A 17,769-nucleotide genomic window follows, 5' to 3' on the forward strand; every position below is an offset into this window, starting at 1 on the left:
GTTTGCGTAACTCAATCTCGGTCAGATTCTGACATCGCCATTGGAGCACCACGCCCCTTTCATCTTCTACCATAAGAATAGTCGTCCGCCCAATATAATCCACATTTCAACCTGATGTCAAATGAGCACAACCCAGAAGAAGCTAATCCATATCACCTGAAGAACAGCATGAAAACCACTCATCGTGATCTGTCATGGATATCATTTCCATCCGAAAATTGAAGACAACGACAGACGACAACTATGGACATCACTCAAATGCTTAGAAAGCCCAAGACAACTCATTGTTAGTGAAAAACAAGGAAAGACATGGAGTAAAACAGTTTCATACATCACATGATAGGCTAAAAATAGTGGCTTTGGCAACGGTGCCTTCCTGGAGAACAAAAATGAGAAAATCGAACGGAGAACTGCCATCAGATAGGTAGTTGTGTATTGTCGAACTATGATGACAATAGTAAAAACAGCTATTAAATCCTATAATCGAATAAAGAACTGCCATTAGAAAGGTAGCTCTAAACTTTTTAACTCTTGATAACAACAAAACCATCGTAAAGACAGTAAGTTACTCCTCAACTCACCGTGAGTTATGTTTTAGTAGGAGGAGGATAGCATGCAGCTATTTGGAATTATGATTACCCTTGCTCGAGGTAAGACTAAGAATTTGTCAACAAGGCATCATTAAAACAGAACACTAATCACAATCTCAGGTCATAAACTACCAACTCAGCAAAAGTCAAGCGAAATCTAACACAGTACATCTACCATACGTTGCGGAATCATGGCGTGCAACTAAATTCATTAAGCCCAACACTTTCGGATTTATCCTTCAGGTTATTCACTATGAAGCTATTTCTTCTAATATGGGCTTCAGTTTTTCTCATTGTCAACACCTCAGTTCAGACTCAGGGCAAACCTAATTACTTGCATCAGAGGATTATTAAATAACAGTAAGTTCACAAGAGTACATCTGAACATCTTAATAACGCTCTCGAATAAAAAAGCAGTTAGAGATGTCTCACACCCAAAATGGCTATTGGAACAAACCACTCTGACTGACAGGGACCACGAAGAACATATCTTTAGATGCATCTTGGAAGAGAAAGAAAAAAATATCTAACCTGGTTCAAGCTTTACATTAATACCGCACAAATAATCACCACAAAAAAGGTTATCCTAAAGAGATCAATCTCTTTCCTGTGTCCAGATCTTCACACACTTGTCATCGCCTAGCGCCCCAGATGCAATCATATTCTCCATCGGGTGACATGCCACCGATATGACTGCATCAGTATGACCTTCCAATCTCTGTACTACTTTCCTCGTCTGTAGCTCCCACAGGTATACACATTTATCCTCCGAACCACTCACAACAAACTTCCCATTAGTCACTGAGAAAGAAGCAGAAATACAATATTTGGAATTGGTATGACCTGTATATGTCTTGATAAATTTTCCTGTGGATATGTTCCATAGTCTCTGCAAGCACAATGCGATCCAAGTTAGCTACCAGAAAGGGGCTAAAATGATGAGACAAGAGACCCAAAGTTTTTTCTTTTCATCATCCTTCCTTTTTGTGGTCATGACATTAGGCGAAAGGCAAAGGAACTGACCCATAAGACGAGCTTGGGGAACTCTCATCTTTAAAGGGATTAACACCAGTTCCGAACACCTTTTCCCTAAAGTTATAGTATTCTATTATTCATTGGACAATGGTTTCCCTAGTAGGGTTTTTTCAGTAGATTATAGGTATCAGGGCATGCCTAGAAACAAAGAAGAATGCACATTTTCTGCAACAAAAGGAAAACAGAACCTAAAGGAAAATATACATGTTTCGAGACAAAATAGCAGGGGAAACTGAGAAATAATTCCTCAATGCCATGCATAGCTGAGCAGATGCAAGTCCCGCCACAAAGCTAAATTTTGATCACAGCTAGAACAGAGGAACCGATCAGTAGTAGATTTTTCTAAAGCTGCTTTCAACATAATAGTGAAGAACCAAATTGACACAATGGAGCAAACAATTACATCTGACAAAAGTTTCGCACATAAAGTTTGGAAGAGCTCTCGAGGACAGAGGTAATTCAAATGCCCCTTCAACCGACCCGATATCCCAAAATGATACTAAAAGGAAGTCATTGGCAGACAGATAGTTCCTCTGTTTCTCATAATCACTATTTCCGTTCCCATGGCATGATGTATGTCTTCTTTTGCCTTTCAATGATGAAGGTTGTCTTGCCTAATGCAAGGAAGATAACAAAGGAACAAAGTCCACCGCGAGTATTATATTTGCAGATAGAACACTCATCTCAAGCTTAACTAGCTAACACCTTCAACCTTGTACGCAGACTGACAAAGCGAAGAGACAGTAACAAGGTAGACTAGTGCACAAAATTTCACCTTCTAGAACCTAAGTAGAATCATTCAATGTAAGCCTAAAGAAACAAACTTTAGCATCTACAAGCTCCACTATCAGTCTATCAACTTAAACAGACCACCAGAAAAAGCCCTAATCGCATCAACAACACATTCTTAGAATCTTCCAGTAAAACCCCACCACAAAGTCTTCGGCTTTTCAATCGAATTAGAAAAGGGACAACAGTACAAGCTCGAGACATTACCAGGGTATTATCGAGAGTCCCCACGAGGATGAACTTGCCGTTCGGCGAGAACTTGACGAAAGAGACCGGAGGGTTCTCATCGTCGATGAGTGTCTTCATACAGTGCCCAGTAGAAGCGTCCCAAATCCGGCACAGCCCGTCATAGCTGCTCGAGACGATCATGGTGCCGCCGTGGTTGAAATCGACCGCGGTGACGGGATCGGAGTGGGCAGGAAGGACCTTGAGGCACTTACCACTCTTGACGTCCCAGACGCGGACGGTCTCGTCGAAGGAGCCGGAGACGAGGAGGTTGGAGTGAGGGTTGAAGTTGACGCAGAAGGCGTAGTTGGTGTGGCCGTGGAGGGTCTTGAGGAGGGTCCCGGTGGGGACGTCCCAGAGGCGGAGGGTCTTGTCGTCGGAGGCGGAGGCGAGGAGGCGGGTATCGCCAGAGAAGGCGAGGTCGGAGACGCCCTGGGAGTGGCCGTGAAAGTCGTGGAGGGGGGAGAGGGAGGCGGTGGAGTAGGCGCGGAGGGTCTTGTCGGCGGAGGAGGAGGCCAGGAGGTTGCCGTCCGGGGAGAACTTCACGGCGGAGATGGCCGCCTTGTGGCCGGTCAGGGTCTTAGCCAGGGTGTAGGGCTTGTAGGGGGAGGCAGCGGGGTCGTCCGCCTCCGCCGTGGCCGCGGCAGTCGACGACGCCATTCGTTCTCCGGCCGCCAATTTGGGGGCCGCGCGACTCGACGGTGTTTAGATTTCGAGTACTAGGAGAGCGAGAGCGAGAGCGAGAGAGGAGAACGAACGACTGCGGCTCCTTTAAACCCCGACAAAAACTCGCATATATTAATTTTCTTTTTCGAACAGCAAAAGAACAGAAAAAAGAAAAATGTAAAAAGTTACACCACAAGAGATAGGATTTTGATGCTCGTTTGAGAATAAGATCTGAATATGATTACTAGTTGAAAATAAAGCTAAACCATGGAGAAAAAAATGACCCCGCCGAAGGTCCGGCTCATCAGACTTCAAAAACCATGACTTTCGATAACTACAGGTCGGATCGGATATTCAACGGAAAATGGGTCAAATGTCCAATCCTAACTCCATACATTTATGCAAACATTTGTTCCATGATTGACTCCACATCATCTATGTGTCAATTTGATAGATTCCTGCTTCAAGTTTGCTTGAAACTCGATTCCCAAAACGACATAGCATGTTGACACTGAAAAATGTGCAGGTATTGGAGTTCTTACCCAATCTCACCACACATAAGAAATAACGGGTAAGCATTCGTGATGAAATGACAGAATGACATATTAAGATGATGCCCCGTGAACATACGAGATGACGTGGCAACATGACTGTGACGTGACAAAGGTATAGAGACATGCGGGGCGCGGCACGGACATGGAGGATGCATAGCATGGACAAACGACATGGCGTTTATTTGATGACGTGGCAACATGACCGTGACGTGACAAAGGCATAGAGACATGCGGGGCGCGGCACGGACGTGGAGGATGCATAGCATAGACAAACGACATGGCGTTTATTTGATGATGTGGCATGTCCGGCAACATGGGATATCGCGAATGCAAGTTCCTAAAAAACTCGTGGGAAATGGAAGAAGGAAATGAAAAAAGACGTTAGCAGAGTGGAATTCAGCTAGCGTTGGAGCTTCCGAATACTTTCGAGTTCTCTCTCTCTCTTTCTCTCTCTTCTTCATGAAACGCTCTGCGATTCTCCAAAAGCAATTAAGTCTAGGATTTTGGCTTGTGCAGATGGCTTGTACGAAGTTTGCGGGATACAATATCACTCTTCTTTCGACACTTTCCAACAGAAGAAGAGGGCAATGTCCTCGGAGTCTCATCTGCTGTGTTTCCCAAAGTCCGGTCTCTCGCCGGCGGGTTCTGAATCTAAACTGCAACTCGAGATTTCGGGGAGTGAAGAAAACGGTGAAGATCTGAATCGTGGGCGTGGTCATTTGGAGGATAGCCATAACCATTGGTGCGGGAGCATCAGAACTTGAATATTTCATTCAAGATGCGGAATGTAGCATAGCCGAATCGGTTGAAGGAGTGTACCACTTAAAAGAGACTCAATAGACAGTTGGTGTCTTCTTTGCAAGGTTGAAGGGTCAAATAGTCTTCATTGCAAGGTTGAAGGAGTGTGTACTAGAATTTCTTACAAGGTCGAAGTGTTAAAAAGCGTGTGCTAGCATTTATTATCAGAATCTTAGTTCAATGTCCTAGTCTGGAGGTGCAATCTCAAATGTAAAGCGAGCTAGAGCTAAGTTTGTAGTACATGAGAGTTCGTCCTCGAGAGAGCGATTTCGTTCAATTTTTGGTTCTTTATCCTTAGCCGGCGGATTGTTCCTTTAAATCTTGGCGGTGAGCTTCTACCTCTCAACTTCATTTTCGTTCATAACACCCTCCATTTTTGCCTCTATTTCAGAATTCCGGCGACTTCATGTCTTGACAGTAGAAAGCAACACATTCCGTCAAGCACATTCCCGCAAGCACTCCTTCGTACATTTTATTCCTGCAAATACTTATAGCGTCCGACGCTTAGCCCAAACAACAAATTTCATATTCCAATCGTTCCTATCACGCAACAATCACCACGATTTGGCTTAACCCAATCCTATGATGAAACCTAAGATGAGACTGAATTTTTAATTCATCTAGCTAGGGATTTGACAATGGAATTATGGCACCGTCAATGAATCTGTAACGCGTTTTATTCGAAAAATGAATCATATCGCCATCAGCCGTTGCCGTTGCCCTTGCCCTTGCCTTGGGTCTCGCTTGGCATTGCTGAGAGCACCAACGGCCATCACTAAGATCTCCGCGAGGGTTGTCAACCCTTGTTGGTGGCGCTGCCATAACCTTGAACCCTCGCTCCAACGGCACCATTCTCCTCTCTTCGATTTCTTTTTTTTTTTAAACAGTTTTTTGGTGTATTATTTTCTGTTTTTCTCATTTTGTGACATTTTTCTAACGTAGCAACACCCACCCACGTCCAGCATTTTCAAAGAATGTCACGTGAGATTTTCTATGTAACATGTCAGTAAAAATAGGCGCACAAATAGCGAAAAGAACTTAAATGGACCACATTCAAAACGTTAAGAACTTGATTGCACTAAAGCATTAATAAACTGTTGTTGTAATTTTCCCTAAAAGCTTTCTATAGTAAACCTCATATCCTACTACTATTCTCATTTACCATCTGACTCCCATGTAATGTGCTCGAAGGCACTAGACACAAGCAATACTTGCTCCCATAAAGACTCACCCTTGCTTAAGCCCCATTGCTACTCCTAATTTTTAGTTTTAACCTCAGTATCATGACAGGATCTAGACATGACAACTTACAAAAATTTAATTTTGACTAACCGTACTTTTAACAGGAAAATCTTCTCCCTTTCTTTGCAAGAGCGATCATCCAAGATAACAATACTTGTAGTGTAAACGGGGCATGTACACACATATATCCCTCATCCCTAAATCACTAAGTCAGTCAATTCACACAAAAAATGACAATGAACGTACACTCATCGAATCTGGACATGGCGCCGTGGGAATGTCAGGATATTACACAAAAAACTTGCATAACCACTTAACTCGATATGCTATCGAGTTGAAAACTTCATAAAGACATCATCTATTTATACAGACAAATTAGTCTGAATATGCAGAAACTTGAAAAAAAAAAAAAAGAAAACCCGCGCGAAACAGACAACAGATGAATCAAAGCAGTCTTTTTTTCTTTTTCTTTTTTTTACTTTTGCTTTTGAATGACGATAACGGTGTGAAGCGTAGCAAAAAAAAAAGGAGGATGTAATGAAGCTTCATTCTCCACAAAATCTGAGATAAAGGGGTGTTGAAAACAATTTGTTGGTAAGATCTGCAACCAATGGGCAAGAGGAAATCTATGAAATTGAGTTACATTTGAATGTCTCTCCATCTCTAATCCAAGCAATGGATTTTATCAATCAGTGAGACAAACACATGATGATTTACAAGTATACACAAGCTATATACAACAACTGCATCTACAGTCTGCACATTGAAAAGCCAAACACATCTAACTCGCCATTCCTCCTGAGAATCCGGATCTTCTCTCCTAACTTCTCGGCACTAAAGTAAGACTAAACTCTGCAATACGTGAAGCGTGGCACTACAACTTGTATGTACAATTGCTGGAATGAATAGAAGGAAAGAATGATGAACAAGTGAATGTTGTAGAAAGGGTAGGGCCAGAAGAAAACAAGACTAGAAAAGCTTCAGAGGCAGCGGTTTAGTATCAGGGCTAGATGAATCGAAAGCAGCAGGTTCCTGGCTAGAATACGAAGATGACATAGGAGATTTATCGCAATTTAGGTTCTGTTTCTTGATAAAGTATCTCTTCTTTCCATGCTAGAGGACTGCCAATGAGCTACAAGGAAGGAAAACTTGGTTTCTGCTGGAATAGTTCATGACATATAACTATTGCTTGCTTCTATTTCCATCACGATCCTCCCAAAACTGCTGCCCAGAAGTAGCAACTCCTAAACCCTGTGAGAAGCTTGACTGTGGATATAGGAAATCAACCAGAATAGATGGCCAAATTAGAGTCTCAAAGCAAGATTTAGTCGATAAAACAAGATGAGCAGTCTACCACAAAGAAAACTGCGATAACAAGGACAAATAAAGATACCTCATACTACGTTCCTCTATCATTTTCATGCAAGTGACGGTTTCTCGTATATTCAGAAGTGACTTCTCATGATCATGCTAAGAGCAAAAGACAGAGGGTCTTTTCAACGGCATTGAGGAAAACCTATACGACAATTCATTTGCAGAGGACTATAACTGCAATCAGGTCAGCTTCACATCTGTGTCGGCTGGAATTGTGAGAAAGGTGGTTTTAAGGCCAAATTATCAACTATTGTTATGTTAAGCTAACACTTACACAGGTATTTTTGCGAGATCCATTAAAATCTAAAGGGACAAAGAGGATAATGAAATCACAGAAACATGACTATGAGAGAAAAGAACAGGAAAGGATTAAAACACCATGTTAGGAAAGGGGATTGATCTGTGGATTCGTACCTCATACTGCTGTGCAAAAGTAACACCAGAAGATAAACGACTGTGACAAGGTGAAGGCTGACATGTGACCTCTGGAGAGGGACGGCATGAACCTTGGTGATACACATCAGGCGTGCCAAACCATGACCTTGGCCTATGACAATCACAATGTTCAGGACTTTTACTCGACCTCAAATGGGCCGATTGCGATACATCATGAGATAGTAAGTAGTACAAACTGTGATGCTCCTCCCTGCACAAAGCACTCCAATTGCCCATGGAATTTTTCCCTCTGTAGAAGAATTGATGGTGATGTAAGTTGCAAGATGATTTGGATAGAGAACTGCCCGTGCACGGGGAACTTCCAAAAGGGAGATATCTGCGAGAAGCCACATTTTCAGAGTGACTATTATCTGATAGCCCCAGATAAGGTGTCATCATGTAGTCTTCAATTGGTATTCCCTGCCAAGCTGCAACATCCAACAGCCTTTTTTTATCAAGTGACTCGAGCCCCAGCCCCATTACCAAGTTCCAAAGATTTCTCTGTGCTTCTCGTTGATTATGAATCACCTGATCCCTCATTGCAATTTCGAACTGAAGCTCAGTGTTTGACATACCCTACATATAGGCACCACAACTGTAAGGTTCGCACTGGTAATTGATTGCAAGAGAGAGATGGCAGAGATATGAAGACTACTTGTTCTCGTGTTGCATACAGAACATCAAATTGACAGTACTCTCACTCCAGCCACCCATTTAGATGAGTAGCTGTACAATGAGAAAATTTACGTAGCCATGCCTTTGCCACTAGGGTTTGGATTTTAAAGAGTTTTCCGGAGGTAATAAGTTCATTAATTGGACATCTTTTCTCTTTGCACCTAAGCTTTATTTACAGAGAAATTAAATTAACAAAAGACACATTGTACCGTCAGTGAAAAGTGTTGCAAATGCAGGATAACTCACCAAGAGCCGGTACTGACTAAGAATACGCAAGTATGTTTTGTTTCCATTGTAACTGATTGCTTCATTAATCTTCTCTTGTAGCTCAGATCGATGCTTCTCATTCGCCTCAATTTCCTACAGAAGCAAAGGTTATATGTTCAAATGCAAAGTACAACACTTAAATAACATAGACAGTAGACACCTAAAGTAACAGTGACTGAGGAACCACCTTCTGATAATTGAAACCAGCTTCATCATTATCCCTGATGTTATCGAGAATTACTTGTCGCCTAGCTCTCAAAGCCTCGACAACTGAACCATCCTTTTCAATTGCCTGTGACACATGCAATCTATTAAATCTCACCAGAACTATTATTTTCCAACTAGCAACTCAGGAACAATGACCGTTGGATATGACAAATTTGTCAACTAATAGCAAATTTATAAGCCCATTATATATGTCTTCATCCATACAGTTCATCCCCATCTCATGTTACCAATTAATAGAATAAAAAGGCAAAGGCTGCTGTTAAAGCTCACATACAACAGACTTTCATAGATTACAAACAAAATAAAAGTATCCACTTAATAAATAAGGGAGCAGGAATCGGGCCACGTTCTTGCAGGATTATTCCTATTAGCCCCCTGAATGGGCTTGTTTTCTCAGAGTACCCCCATCCACTTAGCTTTGCTTGAAATGGCCCCTATACTAGGAGAAGCAATGTTCAACACCGGTGGAAAAGTGGCCGGCATGAAGCATTTGCAGAATTTTGCATCAATTATAGGGGTATTATCATTTGATAATAACAAATTAATACATTAAATTTACACAGATAAATAAAATTAACAACTACAGACCCTAGAGACGGATAGGCAGGGAGAGGTAGAGGGGTAGGAGGCGGCACAGGAGTCGGAGTCCTCAGGCACCAAAGAGGGTTTGGTGTCTCTCGTGATGCGTCACTTACAAGCCGCAGCCACCAGGGCCACAACACTCATAAGAGAGAGAGAGAGAGAGAGAGAGAGAGAGGTGGACGTTCATGGCAGTCTCGAGCTTTTAGCTTGTCGTAGCTGCTGAGCTGTAATAGTTTCAAGAGTGAAAAAGGGAAGATAGATTTTAAAGTGTTTTTCTGTCACAAGATAAACTTGACAGCTTTGGATTGATGGCTTATGCCTAGAAATAAAAGAGTAAGGGTTTAAGTGTTGATTAATTCATAATCTCAGATTCGGAGCACTGAGTACGTTCTTTTTGCATTCTCAAAGATCACAATGTAACAGAGGTAAGCACACAGGGAATTCGATGTCCGTGGCCATGATGATGGACCATGGATGTTGACACAGAGAAATCTAGGAGAAGAGAGGATGAGAAGGGGAAGGAAAATCTAACAAACTCTTGACAAAAGATGGTCATCTTACCTCCATTCCTGCACATCTATCACAGCTCACCAAACTCTATGTTTTCCATATGCTCTCCACAGTGGCCACCCAATCATCAATGCTCCTTCAATCAAGACCATCCTCAGCACCCATCTTTGCCCAATACCACATACACCAACCCCATTAACGGCCATCTTCATCCTTCACCAGCCACTCATTAGTCATTATCTACAGCCTTCACCCTATCATCAATGTGTTCAAATGCATCTTGCCCAGCAACCTCTCTCATTCTCTTTGATGGTGTGATATGCGGCAGTAGCGACTACAGCTCATTCACCCAAGCCCAACAAGGACGCCAAACCCTCCTCGTTGTGCGCCGACAACACTGACGCCGCCTATTCCTCCTCCTATCATACCGCTCTCTATATCTCTCTCTTTCTAGGGTTTGTGGTTTTAAATTTTAATTCTTTTCAAATTTCTTGTATTAGTCTATTGACAAAAAAAACTCCCATGAATGATTCAAAATTGTGCACGTGAGATGCACTTGCTCCACGGTTGGCCACTTCTCCACCAGTGATCAGCATATGGCGATAATTGATACATAGTCAACAAGTAATAGTGGAGTCATTTGAGACAAAGCTAAGTCAAGGGGGCACATTGAGAAAACAAGACCCCTTCAGCAGGCTAATTAGAATTTGCAATTCATTTCGAGGTTGCCATTTAACTACCTGATCAATCTCAACTAAGGAGCTAAACATGCTAATTCAATTTGAGATAAACCGAACCAGCCCAAAAAACTTCAGGGTGGCGGCTTTCCAACCCTTACCTGAGAACCAAAACAAAATAAGCCAAAAGAACAGCCGAACTTAATAGAATATCGCACGAGGGGATACTGTTGTGAGCCTGTGAAAGTTATGTTTCTAAGAATTCAAGTTGATGGTTTGCAGGAATAAGGGAAAGGTCCTGTTGAAGTGGGCGGTGTGACCCAATCTGGTAATAGATAGCATCATATATTCAAAACTCAAAGGATATTTTACGATTAAGATACTAAATCAAACATATAAACAGGTCAAACAGTTCACTTATGAGATAGTTATTACTCCACCTTGCAGCTTGCGACAAGAACCACAGCTAGTGAACCAAAGATTAGAACCGGCAAAATGGGTTACAATAAAACCAAGTTCAGTTTGTTCAGGCCAGCATGGCTTAGAATATCAGGTTCAACACAAGCAGATAATTTGTTTAAAGAGGCTATTTGATAAATCTTGATAAGGCTAGGCAATTGGGACATTGGAACTAATTTCACAAGCTGACCTGTTGTTTTGCAATTGCATCATCTAGATGCCGGAGTTCAGCACGGTTACGAAGATTGATCTCCTCAAGCTCAAACATTGCCTTTTGTAAGTTTATCCTTTCCTGAACATTTTCACTGGTTTCTTGGCTGAGTAAATTTAACCAAGACAACTCATCATCTGCAACTTTGTCATTAGGTCTGACATTATGTTGGGACTCTTTTTCAGCCAATTCCTTCTTCAAGTGACAAACCTCTACCTAAAATATCAAATAAGTTGAATGACACTGCATATTTTAGTCAAGCGAAATACATAAAACACCAAAGAGTAAGGAAAACCTGAAGACTGTCAATCATCCGCTGGTAATCTGATACATGGGTGTCAATTGTGCCAATATTTTTCTGAGGAAAGAAAACACCCATAACTATTAGCAGCATGAATAACAAATCAAGCAGAATAGTATAGTCCAAGATGCATGGATCACAGAAAAGCAGCATAATGCAGTTGAATAAGAGCCATTGAAACAAAAGAATCAGCGAAAATGAAGAAGTTACCCATGAGTAATGTCTAGCATGACAGAATATCAATGAAGGGAGGGAGGTTGGTATAAGAAATGGTAGAATACAGAAAGTTGAATTACATCTGACAGTGAGCATACTTGGTTCCTCTTTTCTATCGATGTTTGAAGATCATTGCAAAATAATCAAGTGATGTCATAAAAGAAATATCAGATAAAACAAGCAAGCAAAACTCATCAACAAATTATGGTCCCAAAATACATTTATGTCACGGAATTCAAAGCCTGCAAAATGTTCATATATGTGTCTATCAAGACTTTCTAACCTGAATGTGTGTCTTTATTTCCTTGGCTCGGTCAGCATACTTTAAGGTATTGACTGTGTGATGATATTGACTGTCAGCAGGAGATATTGTAGCCACCATAACTGTTTGAGAATTACCGCTCAGACCATCTTTAAGGATCCGAGTCAATTTGCTGTAAGATTTTTCCGTTAGATGCATAACCAAAGAGAATCCTGACCACAAAATGATCAATTCCACCAACCTATTCCGATAAGGAACGTAGGCCAGGCCCTTCTTTTGCTGTTTCCCCAAGGCATTAATGCAATTCGCTAATGCAAGAAGCGAGCGGTTAATATTAGCTCCATCTCTGAGCTTCTGCCCTCCACTGTTTGTCTCAGAAGCTCGTTCGCTGCCAGCAAGATCCACAAGTGCAAGTTTTCCTTGCATTAATTGATTTCGATACTTGTTCTTCCGTTTTCTTTTCACAACGATCTCCAGAACTGCATGTGATCTGATTCCGGAAAACAAAACATCATAAACCGGCTGAGGTTTATGAGAGAATATTGGAGAAAGTATAGTAGCAGTTACTGCAATATTTTCTTTAAGTTGGGGATCCATAAGCAAAAACCATCACCAATCACAACTATCTATACTTCAAAGGCAAAAAAAGGTGTCATCAGATATAAAAGAACGGTGGCAGTGAGCCGAGTTTCCAACATGAAATTTAAAAAAACATAGAGCGAGAAGATAAAAAACCACGGCCTACAATAAGATAACATTTGTTATAGAACTATTTTTGTCATCCACTATATAAACAAGAATTCTTCAACCTTCAGTTGAGGAGAAATTATCCACGACAAAAACAAAAACCATAAAACATAAAGCAAGAAGGTAATCATTAGTCATGTGCCTCGTTACCGTGATGATGTTGCATTAGCCTCTGTGCTTTCTGTTTTTCTACGGCTGTTTCCCAAATTGAGAAGTTCAAGTATCTTATCTGCTGAGTGAACCTATTTTCGAAAAAAAAAAAAAATATCTCTAAGATAAGGCTGTATCGACAGGAAAAAGTCGGTGCCCTACAAACCACAAGCATGATGTACATTTTACTTTTTACATGCGAGTAAGATAGTACTAAGCAGCCAAACAAGCTAGAAAACTATATTGACACAATTGGTCGAAGCATGGAACCGATATATGATGAACAAATCTATAAATATCTGCAAATGGATAGTTCAGATGATTGAAACAATATGGCTTCCATAATCTACATTCACCTTTTAAAGAAAATGGAGACAAAGTAAGTCCAGCCCCCAAAAATTGAAGAGGAAAATACATGTCTCCTTAAAGTTTATTTTACTTTTGCCTTGTGCCTGCATTTTCACAACTGATATCAACTTCTTCCGAGTTTTTGTTGCTGCTGAATTTTTCACTTGAAAAGAGTTATCATGGGATATACAGTTTCTTAGGAAAATGAGTAAAATAGTCTGAAGAAATTGTTTAGAATCTTGGCCATTTAATGAGGATGCGTCGACCAAAGAGTTTCCCAACTTTGCAGTCAGAATCCTGTTTTAACTGTTTAACTGGGAGGTGGCACTAAAAGAAGTCTCCTAGGAAAATTTATGGCATTAACTAAGCATTACATGCTTCAGTTTAGACATGACTTGATTCGGGAGAATAATTATACCACTTGCAAGAATTGGGAAACTGATGCAGATTCTAAAAGTGGGGAGGCAAACTAAGAGAAAATACATTTTAAAGGGCAATGTAGTACAGAGAGTACAGAAAAACTATGTTGTTTTCCAAAATTGAGCTGGTCACATGTGAGAGAATCAGTAATTTTATAGACATCAAGGTACACCATATGCCTACATTGATATCTGCTCTGTATATCCATAACCAAACAGAAGTCAAAACTAGTTGATATCTCCATTGGTAGAAGGCCAACAAAGATAAAACTAAATTGACTGGGAAAGTCCCACAAGTATCGATCAATGCATTGGTTGTTGGATTGAGTCCCTCACAAGTAATTTGAAGGATTTAAGAGTGGGGAGGCTAACCACCTACTGTGCAGCCCAACTAATATAGCACACAAAAGCACTAATAAGCACCAGGAAATTCTTGGCAAACCAAACTTGTAAACCAGCGAAGAAGAAATCCTTTTCTTCTTCTGCTTCAGTAACAAAGATGTTTCCTAAATGCTTTAGCATAGAGGAAGAGATATACGCATGACCATTTCCAGATAACGAGAGAATGCAAGATTCATTCTGCCCTACTCTTTCTGCTTATTCTGTCCGGAGGCCGCCAATAGCGCATGCTCCTTAAAGGTAACTCCATAAACAGAATGATTTTAAGTACCTCTCCATAAACAGGAAAAATCACCAGCTTTAATCCAGTGATTCGCAGCTTTATGCTCAAACAGCATTTACCATACACATATCAAAGAAAAAGAAAGAACCTTAATTGACTTCAAGCCAGCAACAACAATTCCTTGAACAGGATCCTCCCTGAGTTCCAGATGTCCTGATGATTTCTCAAGCAAATCGTAGATAACCTGAATGCATTGAAATTAGCAAAACATGTCCACGTCAAGCATTGTCTAAGGAAAAAGAGACCAACTTATCTGATCAAAATTTCTCCTTACTTCATTGTAAACTTCAAGGTAGGAACAGTTAACTTCAAACTCATCAGAACTATTGTCCTGCTTGATAAGGTGAAAGATTGTACGCAAGCTAAGAAGCATAAGTCCAGGGTCATTCTTAGTTCCAACCATTGTGTATGTCTTTCCACTGAAAATTTCGAGGGGAAGGGATAGAAATACAGGCACTGAACAGTCAGTACATCATCAATCCACATGATCTCAAGGGGACACAAGCTGAATTTGATATGATGCTAAACTACACAAATTGGTGTCACTACATGAGCAACAACCGACGAGGCAGGTAACCTACAATATTGAGGATAATTCACAGCTACAGGCAATTTGATCATGCCTAAATCTATGAAGCAAAATAGTGACTATAAAGACAAAAACTGTAAAGAGCAGATTCTTTCTAAAACAGAGTGTCACTATATGATCAGATTTGCGAAATATGGCAGCACAGTTCAAGCTGCATAACCACAAAGAAGCTTTCATATGTTTACTTTCCCCGTAATCACATTCGATCGGTCATTGCGACTATTTAGAATCATAGACACCAGAACCACTCGCATGCACAATATTGCTGACTGCAGCTCCTAAATTAACAGCTATACTTAGACAAGTGCAATTCACTAGGAGTTTGGTCAACCTACAAAAGCTACGTTCATGGCAACTAGAAAGTAGAGAGAAGTCTTGAAACTAGACAAAGGCTGTATATATAACAAGAGGATACCAAAATCATAAGCTAGAAGAAAAGTTAACTTATCTACAGCAGAAAATCAGCAAAATGATCAAGGCTACCCTCATGTCATTTAATAGATGTACCTTCCAGTTGAACCATAAGCAAAGACAGTTGCATTGAGACCTTGAACAATTCCAGCAATTGTTGAAGCTATACATCTACTGTACACATCCTGTGTATCATTGACACTGTTAAAAAAATTTCATAATACAAGCTATTAGCCAAGATACTAAGTATAGATTGACATGTAGCATAAGCCAAGACATAAGAATTTGAAAAGAGGTGCAAATGTTTTTCCAATATCATTTCATGCCTTAGTAGCATGATGCTGGTGCCAAATGTTCAGTTGATCCTGTCTATACCTACCATCTAGGGCAGAGAAAACAGAGACAAAAGCTTTCAAGTACATGCACGTTAATCTCAAGCAAATGAACTAACATTGAAAGGATCTTAAGCAAATGAACAAACATTGAAAGGATAAAAAGTCAATTACAAATGCTGCATACCCTATTGGAACATTCAGGACCAAATGCATGATCGAAACGATACTTCTTCTCTTTTGTTCGATTTTGTATGCGGTCAAGGTAGTCTTTCGACAGGTCTGGATCTAACACAAGAACCTCCTGCATCGCCAATCCAACATAGATTCTCAATGCTAGTATCTAAAGTTAACAACTTCAGTGACTTAGACACCCGTAACCATAGATAAGATGTTACTCACCTTACTATCGCTAACTCTAACAATATCGCGGCCATAACCCCTCTGAGCAAACGCTCTACACTTAACAGCAACCTGATCTCAAATGCAGAACAGAAATTCAGTTTTATTCAAAAACCAGCTACTGCAATTGTCATCGAACCAAACAAAGCACCCGAATCGAACCGTCAAGGTTGTGGCGGTCTTCCTTGCAGCAGGAGCCTTTAAGCTGGGCATGTTTCGCCGTTTGCATCAAATTCCGTGCCTATTTACACTACTGGAGCTGAAACACTATCTAATTATCCAATGATTGCTCATGCACTCGGCTAAACCCTCAACTCAAATTCGAAAAATCGTAACGTACAAAAAAAAAAATAAAAGACGCGAAGGAAAAGTCGCCAGCTGACTTTCCGTTTCCCGACCTGATCAGAAAACCGACGCTAGATTTCAAAATGGTCGGAAACGGAAACAAAAACGGAACCTAACGAGAGAGCAATTCAAACAAGACGATCGGAGAACCAAGAGAACTCAATGCAAGATTTCGAATCCCCACAATGCCGCAACGACGAGCACCGCCTCGAGAACGGGAGCAATGAGGCTACATTTGAACGAGGCGGGCGGAGAACGGTTCGAAAATTTTCAACTTCCGGACAAGAAGATGAGGAGGAGAAGAAAATCCGAAATCCAAGAACGTGGAGTCCGAGAAAATGCGAGAGAGAGAGAGGTGGAGAAACGACGAGGAGGACGGCGAACCAGAAGCAGCAGAAGGGGACGCGCGTTGGTCGAGTAGAAAATTAAATTAAAATCCTCCTGCTTAGTTTAGAAGGAGAGGAGGGAAGGAGAGGGGGGAGAAGGATCAGCTGCTCCCGAGCGTACGGTGGGGACGCCATTCAATGCCGTCTGAGTTTTTTTAGAGAGAGAGAGAGAGAGAGAGAGGTGGAAACGACAAGCGGAAGAAGACGACGAAGAAGAAGAAGACGGAGATGGGGAGTCGTGGAGCGATCGCGACCGTTGATTTTGGGATTTTCTTTTATTTTCTTTTTAAATCTGTTCGGGTTCGTTGGGTGGTAATTCGATTTTTTGAGGAGCAATTTATAATTAATATGGTCGGGTGGGGATTGGGAGGTGCTGGGAAGGGAGAACGTGAGCTGAGAGGGACGTGACCAAAACGAAGATCTTTGCCCTTTTTGGTTGGAATTGAATTGAATTTGGGGATGGGCCATGAACGCGGGGGTATAGATAGACATCATGAATGATGTCGAGTTATACGTGATCAATGGCCGGGCTCTGCTCGACCCCGAGATTAAATCATTCGGTCCCGCCCATCTAGTGAAATTATCTACATATTGTAAAAATTATGCGAGATGGGTCCACAGGTACCTGTTATTGAATGTTCAGTTTGAGTCATGACCATTTGGGAGACACGGGAGGACTCAATGAGTCAAAGACCGTACACTAAGGGATGAAGTAGATTTTTCGTTTAGGGTGCGACGATTTTGGTGCGGTTGACACTTATCTAAATGCGTGCTTAATGTCTGTCCCACCTAGGCCCGCCCAACGAACCGAGTCCAGGCATTGGCTCTCTCAGGTTGGCCCAAGCCCAAAACCCCAATACAT

General features: G+C 41.3%; 2 protein-coding genes across 3 annotated transcripts; both read right to left on the bottom strand.

The window, feature by feature from the left end:
- Positions 1-937: 937 nt before the first annotated feature.
- On the bottom strand, positions 938-3,413 carry LOC115753811 (COMPASS-like H3K4 histone methylase component WDR5A). The gene is made up of 2 exons (XM_030692628.2): positions 2,622-3,413; positions 938-1,479 (listed from the first exon to the last, which is right to left on the bottom strand). Exons 1-2 carry the CDS (start codon positions 3,297-3,299, stop codon positions 1,186-1,188), a joined length of 972 nt encoding a protein of 323 aa, XP_030548488.1. The 5' UTR covers positions 3,300-3,413; the 3' UTR covers positions 938-1,185.
- Positions 3,414-6,510: 3,097 nt separating this feature from the next.
- On the bottom strand, positions 6,511-16,921 carry LOC115753809 (kinesin-like protein KIN-8B). 2 transcript variants are annotated; one of them, XM_048274158.1, is made up of 15 exons: positions 16,339-16,921; positions 16,182-16,248; positions 15,962-16,078; positions 15,539-15,627; positions 14,717-14,861; positions 14,531-14,626; positions 12,994-13,085; positions 12,338-12,586; positions 12,118-12,268; positions 11,613-11,675; positions 11,297-11,533; positions 8,838-8,942; positions 8,630-8,743; positions 7,688-8,284; positions 6,511-7,165 (listed from the first exon to the last, which is right to left on the bottom strand). In XM_048274158.1, the coding sequence occupies exons 2-15, from the start codon at positions 16,209-16,211 to the stop codon at positions 7,082-7,084; spliced, it is 2,169 nt and encodes a 722-aa protein (XP_048130115.1). In that variant the 5' UTR covers positions 16,212-16,248; positions 16,339-16,921; the 3' UTR covers positions 6,511-7,081. The 2 variants fall into 2 exon arrangements, with proteins under 2 accessions (XP_048130115.1, XP_030548487.1); XM_030692627.2 differs by having other exon boundaries at positions 16,177-16,248.
- Between the last annotated feature and the right edge of the window lie 848 nt (positions 16,922-17,769).

Source organism: Rhodamnia argentea, chromosome 1, assembly GCF_020921035.1.
Source record: "Rhodamnia argentea isolate NSW1041297 chromosome 1, ASM2092103v1, whole genome shotgun sequence".
Taxonomy (NCBI): domain Eukaryota; kingdom Viridiplantae; phylum Streptophyta; class Magnoliopsida; order Myrtales; family Myrtaceae; genus Rhodamnia; species Rhodamnia argentea.